We start from the raw sequence: 19,482 nt of genomic DNA, 5'->3' as shown, positions 1-19,482 counted from the left end.
TTTTTTGAACCTATGACCTGGAGAATTTATGAGCTTTCTAAATGGAGAGCTTTTTAGCTTAGCTTCAGTTGATTAAAATCCTGGATTTCTTTATGTCCTCAGTTCTGTGCCATATGTTGAGGCGAGCGCTGAGGTCAATGGGAATACTTTTATGACCATCAAAAGGTCACCGTGTCCAAGTTTAACGTGCAGTATAATGATTTAAAGTCCACTCTGGGAAAGCCTCTATATTTATCATCAAATTTTGTGTGTGTGTTGAAATTATACACCTACGGTATTCCACATAAAAACTCCAGAGACTCACCTGAGATCGAGTGATTTAAAGTAGACGAAGAATAAAAATGCTTGTTGTAGGAAAATAGGAAAATGCATAAAGAAGAAAATAGGAAACCAGTGGCAAGCTTGGTGTTGGCCCTAGCTTGACCTGTGTGTCCTAGGATAAATCTTGATTTTCAATCTTGCCCTTGACCTCAGACTGGGCCAGTGGCTACTTTGTTCATGGGCAGGCAACCACCATCCGTCTTTGCTCTAAATGCTGAGCCTCCCCACAAGCAAGGTGGCTCAGGCTTTGGGAGTTTTCTCTCAATTAATTATTAAGGGAACAAACAGGTCTTATCTGGTGAAGGCATTGGTCCCCAAATATTTTACTTCCTAGGCTGTTAGAATGTTCGAGATGGATGAGAAGTGGGTGTGCCCAGGAGGGAACCACCCTTCACGGAGGGACTGCTGTACTTCAGGCTTTGTGCTGGTGGTTTACAGGGACCTGTTTAATCCTCACCAGAACCTGGTTTTGCAGGTCAGAAACTTTGCGGGTAAGGAAACTGTGTATCAGAGTTTAAGTCCCAGTTCACCAAGCCAAGTCAGTTAAGCAACAAATACTTACTGACTGAAGATTTAATGTTGAATAAAACAAACAGTGCCTGCCCTCATGGAACTTTTTGAATGATATGGAGACAGTAGTCAGTGCTACCCATGTGTCTTGGCTCTTAGTCTAGTATTTTCTCCATCACTATCTTCTTATTTCAGCACTTATTGAGAAATCTGAATTTCTTACTGGACTTAATTTAAATTGTCTTTATTATAATACCTAAGAACCTATATTGTGAATATCAGTTCATTCATTCAGTGTCTAAGTCAGCACTGTATAATTCTAGATGCCCAATTTCCAGACTTAAGACAGCCACTGAAAACTCTATTCTTGACAAAATCCCTAATATCAGTTTATTTTCTTGTAATTACTTTTTTAAAAAGTGTAATGCAGGCAAAATTCTAGTAAACAATGGTTTTAATTTGTTTGTGTCAGTTAATAGAGATTTTATTGTATGTACTTCCTAGTATAGTCTATTACTGAAACCATTACTTTTTTCCAGCATTAGAATTCTAAGATTCTATTTTAATGCATGGTTAACAGTTTCTATTTATTGTGACAATAAGTTCTTACTGTCATTACTTATTGATACTTAAAATACAGATTAGGTGAAATCTTAGGAAATATACGCTACCTTTTTTCTTCCTGCTTTTGACAGTCATTGCCGATAAACTTGTAATTTTATTTAAGCTGCTCTTAATATTGGGGGAATTATAAATTCACCATATATAGTCAGAAACCCAAACACCATTTCATTACACATGGGTATCAGTGGGTGACAATATAATATTGTTGATTCTGTGTCAACAAGCTATTGAGTTTCACATTATAACATGAAGTGATGACATTTATAGAGCCTGGAAGTCATTTGGAGACCCGTAAATGTTATTTAAGCCCAGGCATAACAAACCGGGGCCAAAGAACTCCTGGTTTAACAGATAACCTGCTGGTGAGGCACGTCCTGAAGTTCTTTTTGCTCAATTGCTAAAATCAATATAGTAGAGGAGACACAGGAAATTTTGTGTCATTTTACCATGAAAATCTTTGTAAATGTAATAAATCCTATTTTATAGATTCCCAAGTTAACAAAATCAGCTTTACCTTTGACTCTATAGGGAAACTAAAGTCATGCTTATGTTAGCAAATTGCTTACAATAAAAATTACAAATTTTGATTTGTGGAATCAGATATTCTCCTGTAGCTTTCTTTTTCTCCCTCCTATTTTTTGTGGGGGAGGGTATAGAGTACTCTCTACTACAGAGTAATGCTGGATATAAATGTTTTGTATAATATGGGTGGGGTGGGGGGAGGGGAAGTCCCATCCTTTATTGAAATAGCAGAGAATGACCTGGATATATAAATAGGCTCCTAAGGATTTGGAGTTGACTTCTTAAGAGTCTTTCTGGACTCTCATGAGGGTCAGTATGGAAGATAATTGTTCAGTTGGTAATTAGATTGGAAGAAACAGTGGCTCTAAACAGCAGGATCTATTAAAAAAGTACACAAATCATCATGATCTCATGACTTTATCACCTTTTGGAAATCAACTTCACCCATATATTGCAATGCATCATATATCGTTTAGTTATTGAGGGTCATCTGGGTACTAGGACGTTCTGTGCTAGGCACTGGGATTACAGAGGTATTTATTCCTGCTTTTAGGAGCTCACACTTTAGAATAATGCTCTGTTATTGGTAGAATCATAATAAATTCTTGCCACCTTACTATCACTCTTCTTTTGGTCTCTTAATCTCATTTACTTTTTCTGTTCTTTATTTTTCATATATCAGGTCATGGTGGGAGAATTTTGAGCTTCTGCTTATAAAATCCTTTCTGAGATAGAACATCACTAGAAGGGAAAAAAATACAAAAACACTGTAAAACAACAAAACCAGTTTTTTAAAAAAAGTTAATGACACAATACATATGTATTAAAAATGTTGACTTCAGTTTACCAGATGATTAGTTATCAGTACTTATTGCCCAGCAACAGGCTTTTAAACTTATTGGTGGAAATATTTTCACATTGTTGCTGCACAGTATTCCTTAAGAGTTTAGGAAAATTTTTTGTTGGCAGAAGCCATACATGCCTATAACTAAATCATCAAGGTTGAGTCATGCATGTGTGCTCACCTCAACTAGTCTCCTAACAAATTGATAAAAGTCAGTGTGTAAACACTGTGAGAAGCCACCATAAGCCCCGCCATGATCAACATTTCTGGTCAGAGTTGTCATCAGACTTGCTTATGGTTGCGTAAGTATTTGTTGCTTCAGAGTAAATTTCATACACATATATGAAATTATATATATTGTATACAAAAATACATCTGATCTCTACTTTCTGAAAATATACACATTTAGAATGAGAGCTTATTTAGTTCCTAGCTGAAATTTGTGACTCAAACCCACTTATCAATTACAAACTGTTCCAGCCTGGATTTGGGCCATAGCTAGATAAGAATGAGTTACCATTTTGTATCAAATTGTGGTTAGGGTGCAAGATGCAAGGTCTCATTAAATTTAGTGTTTGGATGCTGATTGTTGACCTTGATATCTCTCCTTTCCTCCCCCTCTCTCTTCCTCTTTCCCCTTTTCTCTTTCTTCCTCTATTTCTGCCTTTTCTCCCTTTTCATGTCTTGAGAGCCTATTGGTGTAACTATTGTGAATGGTCAAGAGCTAAATAACAGGGCTTCCCAGGTGGCGCAGTGGTTAAGAATCTGCCTGCCAATGCAGGGGACACGGGTAGGATCCCTGGCCCAGAAAGATCCCACATGCCGCGGAGCAACTAAGCCCGTGCGCCACAACTACTGAGCCTGCGCTCTAGAGCCTGTGAGCCACAGCTACTGAGCCCGCGTGCCACAGCTACTGAATCCTGCGCGCCTAGAGCCCGTGCTCCGCAACAAGAGAAGCCACAACAATAAGAAGCCCGTGCACCACAACGAAGAGTAGCCCCCGCTCGCCGCAACTAGAGAAAGCCCGCACGCAGCAACAAAGACCCAACACAGCCAGAAATAAATAAATAAATTAATTAAAAAAAAAAAGAATGAAATAACATAGAGTAAGGGATAAAGAATACAGCAAAGTGTTTGTTAAATGAAAACAAGGAAAAATTGTACAGCACAAGGAAATATAGCCATTATTTTGTAATAACTTTAAATGGAGTATAATCTATAAAAATATTGAATCACTGTGTTGTACACCTGAAACTAATATAATATTGTCTATCAACTATACTTCAATAAAGTCAATAATAAAAGTTAAAAAAAAACTAAAATAAGATCAGAACAAAAAGGTGTTTGTATGATTCAATCCAGAAGATCCGTTTAGTAGTTACAAATGATTTGCCCTGTGACTATAGAGAATCATCCCCAAATCCACCAGTTGGGAGTCAATTTCTTCTCCTTCTGCTGCTATTGTCATAATTTCTGGTATCAAGCCATTGTTCACTTGATAACCTGGTGATCTAATTTGCTTGTTAAGGTGACCAAAACAGCAGTGATGCTTGCAGCTTTAACACACCAGTATTGATTTGACTTATGGTTCAACACTTGGGACTAATTAATCAGAAAAACCCTGGTTTGGTGCTATTTATAAACTCTGTGTTAGGATTGAGAGTGGGTCTATCACACCCTATGTAATAAGCCTTAAGCAGGAAAGCTGCCTATCTGGAGATCTGTGTAGTCACTTATTTCTCACATGTGTGTGATTTTCCTCTTTAGCTTTTGATTCTGTTCAACCATCTTCCAGTAATTTATCTTGCTAATCAGTAAGCTGTATAGGAATACTCTGGGCAGTTGGGGTTGGAAATCAGCTCTTAAATGGGGGGATTTATAGTTTTTGTACAAGTCATGTTAAAACATTGTGTTGAAGGGTGTTGTACTCTTTTCTCATGGAGTTTGATTCATTGGGTTCTTATTAACCAGAGCAGGCAGACTGTCTTAAATTTTCTTCTGTTTGGATAGTGCTCTTTTCAGCATCCTATAAATGTAGCTCTTTGGCCATCAGATAACCAGTTAGTTCCTTGGGGGGGAGTGGGGACAAAGGTCTTGGACTTAGTTTTCTCCCATGTGGAGGGGGAGTCCATCTATAGGAACCTCAGTGATTCAGCTGATAGAGAAAACACTGCATGGATTATATGAGGAAATACAGAAAAGACTAATACAAACACAGTTTCAGTGTTTGGTCATGGCTGGCAGAAAGTTTTCATTGCTGAGTGTTCTTGGTCAAAACTTAGAGATTCTTTCGAATGCTTTGGGCACTTGGATGATTGTCAATTCATATCTTTATTTTTTTGTGAGCGTATGTGGCAGGGGTGGGGAGAGGACATTCGAAAAACATTTTTTCTTTTGTTCTGATAATTACACAGATGGGAAAACGTTGCACCATGAGCAGGTGTGTTTATGACTGTTTTTCATAGCAATGACCTTTTCCATTAGTGAAGAACTGCTTGAGGACTTCAGATTTGGGGCTTGTTTTTTTGTGTGACTCCTCCCACCCTTGAATGGGTAAGCCTGTGGATGCCCCGTGGAGCACTCCAGGGTGAAGCAGGCCTCCCTGGAACTGAGATGCTTTACCACACTCCCAGGGGAGTTCATTTCAAGGTGCTAGTACTAGCAGCTGCGGCATGATATTGCCCAATCTCAGGCCCTCTTATTGATGGGTGGGAGGGAGTGCGATTGCCGCTTAAGAAATTTTATTATCTTTAGGAGGGAAGAATTTATTACAGGGGGTTTCGTAGATGATCTCTTTCATGTGGGTTGAGACATTTTGAGCTCTGAATGTCCATGCTGCTTAGAGGTTCTAAGTTGTTCTCAACTGGTGGTGGTACCACCACTCTCAAGGGGTGTGGACATGTATGTCACAGGGACGGGGGATGGGCAGTACTGGCATTCCACATGTCAGGGGAGGGGCCAGGGACGCTAGACCTCCTGCTTTGCCCACGGCAGCTGAATAATTATCCCATCCTACATGCCCATCACGTCCTGTCAGGAACCCCTGAGAAGCGTGGTTTTATTTATAATGCACTTCAGTGCTGATGAACAATCTGGTTGTAGGTCGAGGAGGTGCTCAGTGAAAAAGAAGTGATGTGGAAGAGACGGGGAAAGGGGAGAAAGGCAGGTAGCTAGTGTTTAAACAAAATGCGTGAGGACTAGCTCAGTTAGGAAAGGTGGAAATGTAACTTCCTACTTCTCAGAATTGAGAGGCTTCTCTGATAGTGCATCATATTATTCTGCTGGCTTTGGATCATTGAAAAGGCACTTTAAAAATTATTAAGCAAATATTTCAGCAGTCTTTGAGATCCTCTATCTCTCGAGGTCTGGCTGAATTCCTCATGCTGGATGCGCAGACACATCCATTCAGCTTGGAGAGAACAGGACACTAGGAGGCCTTGGGTGGCACCTGCGGAAACTGTTGGCCATTTGCCATGCATTGGAGCTGCTTTGGATCGGGCCTGGGGCAACTGGAGGGGCTGCAGGGTGAGCCCCACCCCTGCCAGAGCCTCTTGGTGAACCACCCACCGGCCTGTTCACTGAGCTCATGCTCTGGGCAGGGTTCTAAGGAGCCCAAGCCCTTCTCATGGCCAAAGTCTATATCCTCATTCAGATTTGCATCCACCCAGAGCGACTTTTAGTTTTAATATAGTTACTGGCACTAGAGATTTCTAAGCTTTCTCACTCTCAACCCATTTGATCATGTCCCTCTGTTCTTGGCATTCAAGGCCCTTTCTTCCCCATCTCCCCAGCTTGGTTGTCCCCCACTTTAGAAGAGGTTCCCTGCACTTGGGCCATGGAGGCCTGCTTATTCCCCCCTCACCCATGCTGGGCCTCCCTCAAGTTGTTTGGGCCCTTGCACAAAGCACGGTCCCTCCTTCACCCCCCCGCCTCCCCCTCCCCCCCCACCAAGTCCTGCTCTTTCACACAGGCCCAGTGCAGTCTTACTCTCCTTCATGAAGCCTCTCTCATTGCATCATCTTGTGGTATTCATTTTTTTCTCCCTGAGACCAATTGGTTCTTATTACCTCTGCTGCTTATTTGGAATGAAATCATCTACTGTCATATGGCACAACTTTGGAGTCATACTACCTAGGTGTGAATCCCTGCTTCTCCACCTACCAGTTGTGAGATTTGGTCAAGCCTCAGTTTTCTCATCTATGAAATGGGGCTATTAGTACCATCTCATAGGATTGTTGTGAGGATAAGTGAGATAATCTATGGGAAACACTTAAAATACTACTGGCACTTAATAAATTCTGGGTGATTGAAAGCTGTCATTTGTTTTGTGGGATGGGGGTTGAGGAATAGAGCACAGGCTCTGAAATCACACAGGCGCTGGGTCTGGATCAGACTTCGACATTTTCTGCATCTGTGGGAATTTGATTAATGCCCCTGAGATTCAAGTTCCCCTTCTATTAAATAAATATAAATCTCACTTCACATATTTCTAAGAGGATCCAATGGATATGTATAGGGACTTCCCTGATGGCACAGTGGTTAAGAATCCACCTGCCAATGCAGGGGACACGGGTTCGAGCCCTGGTCTGGGAAGATCCCACATGTCGCGGAGCAACTAAGCCTGTGCTCCACAACTACTGAGCCCTGAGCCTGTGCTCTCCAGCCCGTGCGCCACAACTACTGAGCCCGCGTGCCACAACTACTGAAGCCTGTGCGCCTAGAGCCCGTGCTCCGCAACAAGAGAAGCCACTGCAATGAGAAGCCCGCGCACCGCAACAAAGAGTAGCTCCCGCTCTCCACAACTAGAGAAAGCCCACACACAGCAACAAAGACCCAACACAGACAAAAATAAATAAAATTAAATCTTAAAAAAAAAATGGATGTGTATAAAACTTTTTATATTGTCCAACACATAGTAGGTGCTCAACAAATAGCAGCTATTGTTGTTACATGGCTATTTAATTTATAATGCATAAATAACTTTTGTCCCCAATAAATTTGTAAGTTCTATTAAAAAAAAGGATCATATCTTATCATTCTTTGTTTCTTCCACAAACCTTAAACAAAGTTTTGCACACAGCGGGTATGATTTTTTTTTCGTGTGTGGCTTTATTGAATCTGACATCATATTCTTTTGGTCCTTTTTTAAAAAAAAATTTCATTTAAGTGATGTGTGTACATGATCACGCATCAGCTGGCTTTGTGGGTTTCCCTCAAAGTCTTTGACTTCTTGAAATGTCCTCTCAATATCAGTATTGTTTTCCTCTGTCAAAACATCAGGGCTCTGAAACAATAATTTGGAAAAAGCAGCCAACTCAGTTGTTTGTAAACTGGATTAAAAAAAAAAAGAATAATTCTGGCCACCTGTTCTGAAAACCAGGCAGCTAAAATGTTGTACAGAAAGAGTAGTAGGCTGGTTTGCTGTACCCGTCTTGTTTCAGTTCCATCAGTTGAGTTGGTGGCTATTCCACCGGTTGACATTAGGCAGGGCAGGGTCTCCAGACAGTTTGTTACCCTTGGCTGTCATGGCTGCAGTGTCAAGTTTGGAAATTAGCAAGTGACGTTAAATCTTCAAAAGGCGACTGGCCTTGTTGGTGTGGACAAGGTGTGAGAATTGTAGTAAACCATCACCCAGCTTATAAACATCACAAGTATGTCTGTCAATACCAAGGGAATAAAAACAAAGTACCGAAGAAGTGAAGTAAAAATTATGGGTGAATTAAGGAATGTATTTCTTTGAGTTCAGTGGAGGTAAGACTATTAAAGTGCCACGTAGTGTTACATGTTTTTAAAAAGAGCACATGTGCCTCCTCAGGTAGACCAAAAGTGTCTGGAAAGACCAGCACATGTTAGAGGATCTAGATGGAAAGTAGGATTTGCCACAGAAATTACCTTACTCTGTTAACTTTGGACAATGTTCCATTGACTACGACTTGCCTTTTTCTTCTAATAAGAGAATTCATGAGAGGAAAAAGAAACTCTTATAAGAAAAGGGCAAAAGAATGAAACATTAGGGGGCTTCCCTGGTGGTGCGGCGGTTAAGAATCCGCCTGCCAATGCAGGGGACACGGGTTCGAGCCCTGGTCCAAGAAGATCCCACATGCCACGGAGCAGCTAAGCCTGTGCGCCACAACTACTGAGCCTGCGCCATAGAGCCCGCGTGCCACAGCTACTGAAGCCCGCGCACCTAGAGCCCGTGCTCCGCAACAAGAGAAGCCACTGCAATAGGCCCACGCACCGCAATGAAGAGTAGCCCCACTCACCGCAACTAGAGAAAGCCCACGCACAGCAACGAAGAGCCAGTGCAGCCAAAAATAAAATAAAATAAATAAATTTTAAAAAATTCAAAAAAGAATGAAACATTAGTATGACTCAATATTTTTCTCTTTTTAAAACTTTTAGATATTCCTCCTATTACAAATTATACCAGGTTTCATTTTTCTTTCTAGAGTTTTAGGATAGTAAACTCCAATTAAAAGACTCATTGTTTGCCTTGATGGTTTTATGAATCTCTGATATGTAATTTTACAAAGAGAAATCTTCATTACCTGGTGAATACGTGTTTACTGTCCCATATGTGCCTAGCGCTGTGCCAGAGTTTGTAAAGGATACAGAAGTGGTGCTCTCAATTCCGTGCTGTGCCCCTTCTGGAAAAACAAACTTCTTCCCTCCTCTAGGCATTATCTGTTACTCCAATATCTTATCTTAACACATTCTTAGTCCAACACTTAAACCAGGAAGCTTGGGCTATGGCTATTTATGAAGAAAGGATTACTCTTGTTTTTCTCCAGCTTGGGGCTCTATAACATTGAAAAACAAGTTTATCCCTATGTCTATTGTAATTTTTCTTGAAGAGATTGAAACTCTTTTTTTGATTTCCCTGCATTGCTTTTTCTAAAAAAATTTATTTTATTGAAATGTAGTTGATTTACAATGTTATGTTAATTTCTACTGTACAGCAAAGTGATTCAGTTATGCATATATATACATTCTTTTTCATATTCTTTTCCATTATGTTTATCACAGGATATTTCATATAGTTCCCTGTGCTATGCAGTGAGAACTTGTTTTCCATTCTCTGTATAATAGTTTGCATCTGCTAACCCCAAACTCCCAATACATCCCTCCCCCACGCGCCTCCCTCCTTGCATTGCTTTTGATTGTTGCAAATTTTCCTTTGTTTTTATGTGCAATGTTTGTTGCTAAGTAGACTACTCTTCTCCAATTGTATTGTATGAGCATATGGTGTGGTGTGGATTCCATACCAGTCCAGTTAATGAATCCAGTGAATGTTGATAGCAACTTTGGAAAATAATAAAATTTTTACATTCATTTTTTTGGTGGAATTTTTTTTTTTTTTTTTTTTTTTCTGGTTTGAAGAGAACATAGAGCACTGGTAGTCAGTACAGCACAGATGCTGGACCAAAACTGTCAGATCCAGATCTTGCTTTGCACATGTTTGCTATTTCATCTTGGGCAAGTTACTGAATTGCTCTGTGTCTCAGTTTCTTTATTTGTAAAATATGCATAATAATGACATCTATCTTGTAGGGTTGTTATGAAGGTTAAATGACAAAGTTTACAAAAAGTTTACAAAGTACTTAGAATGGTGCATACCATTTAAGTACCACACAAATAGTTTTTTCATCTTTGCACCATCTATTTTGATTTTTGGGAAAGGCAGGGCCAGCCTGGGAAAGTAGGGTGTCCCTTTGGTTCTAATGGTTCTTTGTCAATGACTGCCTGGCTCTTAACAATAGGTTTTTATTTCAGTGTGGATTATGATGTTTTCCTCTTTGGTTTTTATTAGAGGGAGACTGTTTTAAAGTTATAAAAGATTGTTTGCAAAATTACCTCTTGGTTAAAAATGGATTGGTTGAATATGGATGTTTAGAGACCATTTGTTGAAAGAAGTGTTAAATTTTGCTGTATTTAGATTTTTTCTTTCATAAACTATGTTTAGCTCCAAAGTATGAAATCCCCCCACTCCCACCTTCTTTGGACTTCAAATTATTAAACAATAAAGTATAGATAATATGTAGTAACCTTTGGAGGGGTTATGAGTAAAGGCTACTTATTTAAAAAAAACTCTCAGAAAATAAAGTGCATACAAACCAGTTGAAATCAGGGGCAGCTGAAATTGTTATCAAACTTGATCTAGACCTTTTCACTAGCAGTGTGTGTTTTTTTTAAAATTTATTTTTTATTTTTGCCTGTTTTGGAACTTTATTATTATTTTTGTTTGATTTCTATTTTATTATTATTATTGTTAAAAAATTTTATTTTATATTGGGGAATAGTTGATTTACAATGTTGTGTTAGATTCAGGTGTACAGCAAAGTGATTGTGTTATATATCTGCATATATCTATTCTTTTTCAGATGCTTTTCCCATATAGTTTATTACAAAGTATCGAATAGAGTTCCCTGTGCTATACTAGCAGTTAGTTTTTAAACAACACATATTTCCTTTGTAATAGAATGGATGACAGTCTTCTGACACTAGTGGAGCATTTGGTTGATTACTAAGATGCCACCCAGCAAGTGATAGAGTATCCATTTGTTCTTCTGCAGAGATGTTTCCAAACAATAGTCATTTGAGAGTTATAGCAGGCATGGAAGTTAATATTGAAAAGATGAACTTGACAAATGAATTACCATGGATCTGTTGATAAGTTGAGTGAATTGGGCTTGATATATTACTTTAGATAACTGAGTATTTGGGAGGTCAAATGTGAAAAATACTAACTAGAAAGAGTTACTTAATTGTAAAACTTCCCCTATCAGTTTAATTTTTTTTTTTAATGTGTGATTTTAAATAATTGACTTTGGAGTGCTTAAAAAATGACTTTTGGGTATCTATTTTATGTTCTTTTCATGATGTGCTTAACTTCATATTTTAGCAAAAACAAAAAACAACCTCAAAATTTGACTTGTAATAAAAATTGCTTAAGAAATGAAAAAAGAGGGGCTTCCCTGGTGGCACAGTGGTTAAGAATCCGCCTGCCAATGCAGGGGACATGGGTTCAAGCCCTGGTCCGGGAAGATCCCACATGCCGCGGAGCAACTACGCCCGTGTGCCACAACTACTGAGCCTGCGCTGTAGAGCCCACGTGCCACAACTACTGAGCCTGCGTGCCACAACTACTGAAGCCCGTGTGCCTAGAGCCCGTGCTCCACAACGAGAGAAGCCACCGCAATGAGAAGCCGGCGCACTGCAATTAAGAGGGGCCCCACTCACCACAACTAGAGAAAGCCCACGTGCAGCCACAAAGACCCAACACAGCCAAAAATAAATAAATAAACTTAAAAAAAAAAAAAAGAAATGAAAAAAGAAAAAAAACCCAAATAAACAAAAATGTTGCTTAATAAATAACACTAATTATACATATATTTAAAAACAGGCAGTATATTGATCTGAGAATTTGCTTCTGTATGCTCAGTTTCTAAGTGTATGATTTTTCCAGCAATAGGAAACTCTTTGTAAGTAGACTGACCTTTAGATTGTTATAATTTTTCAACCAGAATTTATTAGATACTAAGGGAAACAAATGTACTGAATTTACAAATGTATTATGTTGGATTACTAACAATAGACCTAATTGATAAAAGTGATTTAATATATGTTGTGTTAATAGCTAAACCTCCAAAGCCTCTAATCTCTCATGGAAATATTGCTTTGTAGAACAAAATCCAATGAGAAGTTCTGGGATTCCAGAGTGAATTTGTACATTCCTTAGGGGCATTTTTGCAAGGGAGGTTGTTGTGTTTTAAAGGTAGTTGATAAGAGACCTGCACCACCAACCCCAGACCTGCACCACCAACCACCATCATGCATTAGTCTATAGAAGGTATTTGGGTGTACGTATTCCTGTACCACTCGGTACCACCATTTAGCCAAGGAAAGTTTCTGACCATTTGCAGCATACATTATAAATCAGGATGTCACTACCAGACAATCAGATTTGAACATTCCATGAACAAAGTAGCCTATATCCCCTAGGAATAGATCACTTAACTATGTTTATGTCATGCTCTTGATATGCCTGCATTTACACAAGACAGGATAGCACATTGTTTATTTATTTTAGGAGTAGGTAGTTGACCTGTATATTTACTTAATTTCAGTTTAATTAGTCAAACATTGAAATGGGTAATTTAGCATGATTGCTTAAATACATGGGGAAAGTATAATTCTTCTTCCAACCCCCCGAATTATTCCTCTACCACCATGGGTTTGTGAAAGAATAATTTTGAGTCTTCTCCATGTTGGGCTGGTGTTGGCTGCTCTCTTAAAAATAAAATTCATACTTGGCACATAATGTATGGGGAGGTTGCTGGTCAGATACTTGGGGAAACTCAGAGGATCGCTCACTGCCAAATTAGTCCCCTGGGGAGAACGAGGAAAACTGCAGGATATACTGGTTGAATTAAATGAACTTGTTTAAGTTATATTCACTTTCTGGTATCACTAGGGGATATCACTGCCACTTGGAAATGTGGCTAGTTTGATGCCAAGTTTGTGCACTCTGATTGGCTGCAGAGATTTTTGTTTGTTTGTTTTTTGGCCTTTGTTTGTTGGCAGAGAAGAGCCGTACCTGGCATCTTACAAATAAGTTACAAGCAAAAAGCCATAATATTGGTCTTGTATCTAAGAATGAAGAACCATAAATTGCTGTATATGATTTAGTAATAAAAAGGCACTTAAAAAGACTGTAGGGTGGGAAACTGAAAAAAGCACAGTCCCACAAATGAAAAGTTACTCATGATGGTATCAGAGATAACCACCCTTAACTTTCTGGCCTTTTCTGTGCTTTTGTTCTGTTATATATGATTCTGTTACAGGTAAAATTTTGCATCCTTGTCTTTGTTATAATGTATAATGAAATATTACAAATATTTCTCCAAATCATTTAGAAGTTCTTCATAACTATTTTAATGAGTTCCTAATATGATATATAGATATAAGAAAATTTATTCATTTTCATATTATTGGACATTTACGAGGTTTGCAATTTCCTTTATTATAAATTATGCTATGATGAAAACCTCTACACATGAATCTTTAATTCTCTGCTTAGTTCCTTAAGGGGAAAAAAATTACCTAGAAGTAAAAGTATTAAGTTAAAGAATAAGCACTTTTAAAAAGCAGGATACCTGTTGTCAAATTGCTTTCCAGATTGGTTACCTCAAGGTGCACTCTAGTCAGCTGTGTGTGAAAATGACTTTCCTGCAGACCCTGAAACAGAATATAATCATAAAAATGTTTTCCTAATTGTATAAATAATTTACATTCTTTGATTACTAACTAGTTGAATAATTTTTTGTTTTCATCAAAAATTTGTATTTTTTTGAAATATCTGTGTGGGTAACTTTTTAAACTGGCTTTCTCTTGCTTGTGGGATTACAGAATGTCACAGTGACGAGTTTCAGTGCCAACCTGGGCTTTGTATCATTGCGTCCTGGCGGTGTGACGGGACCAGAGACTGCGCGAATGGCTCGGATGAAATTGGCTGCCGTAAGTGAAGAGCGGTGGGGCTAAGCTCTGTTCTGAGTAGCAGAAGTGCTTCATGGTCATTTCAGCTGTAACAAAGAGAAAGAGTTGTGCCTTTAGTAGTAGATTGGACTGAGCGCCAATCTTTTGAGATAGAGAACTGGTGGCATTAAGAATTCAGTCCCTTTTGATCACGAGGTTCAATTCACATCAGTTTCTGTCTTACTCTTATCCCATGACCTTGGTATGGAACCAACTTTCTGAGCTGTTTTCTGAAGCCTATAAGCGATTATTTCAGATTATTCAATCTGCTAATTTTGTGCACTAACGAGAACAAAAAAATAATGTTGTCTGTACTGCTGTGATTTGTAATTCAAGGAAGAGTCTGTGTTTATGAAAAGGATGTAGTAGAACTTGTGTGCATTACTATCAAGAGGTCACAGAAGGGGCTAGTGTGGTTTATGTTTTTTAAATAATAGTTAAAAACATGATAATATTATAAACCCCCAATTTAACTCTTTAATTTAGAAGAATTATAAAATCACTTTCATATATTTCTTCATTTAGTTCTCTCAACAATATTCTGAGGTAGGTTTCAGATGAGGAAACTGAGGCATAGAGAAGCTAAATTATTTATTAAAGGCTTCCCAGTTGGTGCACTAATCCCAACCCTTATGTCCATTGCTCTCCCACCTTGCCATAGGTGATCCATCACACTACTGCAATTTCATTCATTCTGACAGGTGAACAGGCAAGGGTTATCATCCAAAAACCAAGAAAGCAGGTGAAAATTTGTTTTGAATCGTTGGCCATCCTGTGGCACAACAGGACAAACTTTGGTGTATTGTTTGGATGACGATGCATTTGAAAATGGGAGAAGTGTGGGGATTAGGTCCTATAAGGTGCTTCTCAAACTTTCATGCAGAAATGGATCACCTGGGGAGCTTGTTAAAGTGTAGGTTTTAATTCCACATGTTTGAGGTGGGACCTGAGATTCTGCATTTCTGCAAGCTCCCAGGTAGTGCTGATGCTGCTAGTCTGGAAACCACACTTTGAGTAAGGGAGTAGTTCTATTTGTAGAGATATGATCAAGTGCTATCTATTTGCCTCCTCTGGGCTTAACTGAGTTCATTTTAGGTTAAACACTAGGAACAGAAAGTCAGGAACAGTGTATTCTGAGATAAAGGAATAATTGAATAGTCATACCAACAATTTATCAATGTCCCATAACGATGATGATAAAAACATACCAACGACAATCACTCGCAACTTATTTACATGGTACTTTCACATATGTTACTCTACTTTTTTTTTTTTTAACATCTTTATTGGAGTATAATTGCTTTACAGTGTTGTGTTAGTTTCTGCTGTATAACAAAGTGAATCAGCTATATGGATACATATATCACCATATCCCCTCCCTCTTGCATCTCCCTCCCACCCTCCCTATCCCACCCCTCTAGGTGGTTGCAAAGCACCGAGCTGATCTCCCTGTGCCATGCAGCTGCTTCCCACTAGCTATCTATTTTACATTTGGTAGTGTATATATGTCCATGCCACTCTCTCACTTCGTCCCAGCTTACCCTTCCCCCTCCCTTTGTCCTCAAGTCCATTCTCTACGTCTGCATCTTTATTCCTGTCCTGCCCCTAGATTCATCAGAACCATTTTTTTTTTTTTTTTTAGATTCCATATATATGTGTTAGCATACAGTATTTGATTTTCTCTTTCTGACTTACTTCACTCTGTATGACAGACTCTAGGTCCATCCACCTCATTACAAATAACTCAATTTCGTTTCATTTATGGCTGAGTAATATTCCATTCTACTTATTTTTTATAGCACACCGTGAGAAAAATATAGTCCCCATTTTATGGTGCATACATTGAGATTCAGAGAACCTGCTGAAGATTGTAAAGCAAGTAAATTGTGGAAATAATAAATTATTTGATTTTGGGTCTTATTTTCCAAATCTCATGGATTTTATAATTTATCATGATGCTTGACTATTAGTTATTACAAAACACTTCAAATAATTTAATAATTATAAACTCATGGTTGATTTTATTGAAATTAAAAATTTAATATTTTTTTGGTCATAACTTTGTATGAATGTGTGTTTGGGCTGTTTGTTTTATTCTCTGTATTTTGTATTGCTTTGGATCATCATTTTGTTGTGATGCCATTGCTGAGATTACTTGACAGTGAACACTGGTTAAAGTCCACAGGCTCTAAGGTTTTTTATATTTGCTATCAAATATATTGAGCAGGAGTTGACATACTTCTTTTGAAACGAGCATTGTTGGTTGGTATAATAGGGTGGATGTTTGACATAATGAGTTTTTTTCTGGTTAATTTTAGCTCACCCTACTTGCCGTTCCAACCAGTTCCTGTGTCAGAGTGAGGAGCTATGCATCCCGGTCCACTGGGTGTGTGACGAGGAAGAAGACTGTATTGATGGCTCAGATGAACGTCGGCATTGCCGTAAGTGCTTGTAGAGGAATCTTGTTTTGGCCCTTTGGACACCTTAAATTCCAACCTGTTACAAATACAAAACACAGTGGAATGAATCTTTATAAATGCAGAGTTGGGCCTTGAAGGACAAGGGAACCTGTGCCAGCCATCTCACTCAGGGGTTGGATGATACTGAAAGTGTGAATGTGCTGAAGAATTATCAATATAGCCAGTGATTTGGACATGGGATGGATTCCCAGTATTTAACTCAGGTTATGTTATGCTTAAGAAAGAAACAAAACACTTATTGGTATCTGTATGTGGAGGTCTTCATTTGTCTGGTTGGCAGTTGGATGAGTACACGTGCTGCTGCAGCACACTGTGCAGGCAAAACCTTCCACCCCGGGGCTTCCCTGGTGGCGCAGTGGTTGAGAATCTGCCTGCCAATGCAGGGGACACGGGTTCGAGCCCTGGTCTGGGAAGATCCCACATGCCACGGAGCAGCTGGGCCCGTGAGCCGCAATGACTGAGCCTGCGCGTCTGGAGCCTGTGCTCCGCAACAAGAGAGGCCGCGATAGTGAGAGGCCCGCGCACCGCGATGAAGAGTGGCCCCCGCTTGCCACAACTAGAGAAAGCCCTCGCACAGAAACGAAGACCCAACACAGCCATAAATAAATAAATAAATTAATAAATTAAAACAAAACAAAACAAAACAAAAACCTTCCACCCCTTCTGCCCCACTATTAAACTCTCTTCTTTCTGACTGAGTGGAAGTGGAGGTCTGCTGGAGGCACTTCAGTGACGGCTGCTATAGCCATCGTAGGATGAGCTGGAACCAGAAAGCAAATAGTAGCAAGGAAGAGGACGTTGGCGACTGCTGATTCCTGGACATTGAGGGGGTTCAGGGCAGTAACCTGGAAGAAACCCTTCCATTCTGATTTCTTTGGGATGGAACTGGAAAAGCGTGTTTTATTGGGCTTAAACAATTTTGGACAAGAGCATAATCTTGGGTGAATGTAAGATGGCAACATGTGAGAAAGATGTCTGTCATCTGTAGCATTGCTTTCTCTTAAGGATATTTGTATAATTTAAAATTATTCTTGTATCAATGGGGATGTTTTTGGCTGCAAAGAATGAAAAACACAACTCAAGAAAGTTAAGCAAAAAGGGAATTTATGATCTCACCCAAGAAGCCTAAATGTAGCATTGTTCCGGAATTGATTGGAAGATAATGGAAAATCTCAATTCCTTGGATCAGTGACATCATCCAATTTTCTTCCACTATTCTGCCCTGCCCTGCCGTCTTTTTAGCCTATTGGCTTTTCATGATTGCATGAAAGCTGCAGAAGTCCTGAATTTTACATTCCCATAATTCAATTTTCTAGAAGAGAAAACATCAACATCTTTTCCCTGTGGTTTTTTTTTTTTTAATAGACTTTTACTTTTTTTTTAAAGTATTTGTTTATTTATTTATGGCTGTGTTGGGTCTTCGCTTCTGTGCGAGGGCTTTCTCTAGTTGCGGCGAGTGGGGGCCTCTCACTATTGCGGCCTCTCGTTGCAGAGCACAGGCTCCAGACGCGCAGGCTCAGTAATTGTGGCTCACGGGCCCAGCTGCTCCGCGGCACGTGGGATCTTCCCAGACCAGGGCTCGAACCCGTGTCCCCTGCATTGGCAGGCAGACTCTCAACCACTGTGCCACCAGGGAAGCCCCCCTGTGTTTTTATAAGACAAAAGAAAACAACAACAACAACAAAAACCCCAAACTAAAACCTTTTAGCGAGTCTAAGTTGGACTGAGATGGAAATTGGAGAGAAGATACAAGGCTGTAATGAACCACCTCAGGCTCTTGACCTCAGTTGTCCTCTGGAAAAGTCCAGCTCTGATCACTATGTAGCATTCACCTTTCAACTTCCCCACATTCTGTTTCATTAAATGCACATCCCACAAATCATGGACATCTATCATCACTGTGTGTTGGTTTTGAGATAGCCAAGATCCTGTTGGCATTTTCACATGGACACATGGTCCACAAAGATCAAAGAAGAAATAGATATTTTTGATGGCTACGTCATGTGGGAACTTGTTTGTTAGGTGACTAGCAGTGGAGATGCTGTGGGCTTCAGTAGGTTCTGGATGTATTTATAAAAAATTAGAATTAAGTCCAGGAATTTTGAGTCCAACAATGGGAGTATGAACTCTTTTCAGTCGAGCCACTAGAAGCCTTCTTTTGAGGAAGATAATGGAAATTCTCAATACTTATGAGTTTGACTTTGGTGTAAAGGTAAAATATAGACTGTATAATTAAACAATCTGTTAGGGCTTGTCAGTGCTGGTCATGAGGTCTGCCAGCAACAAAGAGATGGTGATCCTTGGGGCAGAGTGGTTCAGGGGAAACCAGCAAACTGTGTAGGGCTGTGGAGGGTGGTGGTGGTGACAAATGGCAGTCTTGAGGAGGGCACAGACAGGAACTAGTCAAGGCCAGATAGGAGCACATCTACATCAGGTCCAGTTACGCGCATCCGGATCTGAGGTGGAGTGGCAAAAAGGGAGGGAGGTGGGGGACAGTAGTTCAGAAGGACTGAAAGGAGGAAGGAAAAGTACCAGGCATAGTAGGGAGCAGGGAGAAATCCTTGTTTCTAGGAAATCTGTTCTGGGCTCTGATATTTCTGGCTGGCCTCTCAAAGGTCCTGGAGGAAAAGGGTGACCTAGTAGGTA

The 19,482-nt window shown here is 39.6% G+C and overlaps 1 protein-coding gene across 3 annotated transcripts in view; it reads left to right on the top strand.

The window, feature by feature from the left end:
* LRP2 (LDL receptor related protein 2) overlaps window positions 1-19,482 on the top strand; it is a 197,702-nt gene that overhangs the window by 21,818 nt on the left and 156,402 nt on the right. For all 3 annotated transcript variants that reach the window (XM_061184669.1, XM_061184659.1, XM_061184649.1), the window contains exons 2-3: window positions 14,231-14,338; window positions 16,675-16,797. In XM_061184669.1, coding sequence (XP_061040652.1) covers window positions 14,231-14,338; window positions 16,675-16,797 — 231 coding nt within the window. The remainder of the gene's footprint in view (window positions 1-14,230; window positions 14,339-16,674; window positions 16,798-19,482) is intronic.

The sequence above is a fragment of the Eubalaena glacialis genome, chromosome 1 (genome assembly GCF_028564815.1).
Source record: "Eubalaena glacialis isolate mEubGla1 chromosome 1, mEubGla1.1.hap2.+ XY, whole genome shotgun sequence".
NCBI classification, from domain to species: domain Eukaryota; kingdom Metazoa; phylum Chordata; class Mammalia; order Artiodactyla; family Balaenidae; genus Eubalaena; species Eubalaena glacialis.
Note: the sequence above shows the minus strand (reverse complement) of the source record. Positions and strands in the feature narration are given on the sequence as shown.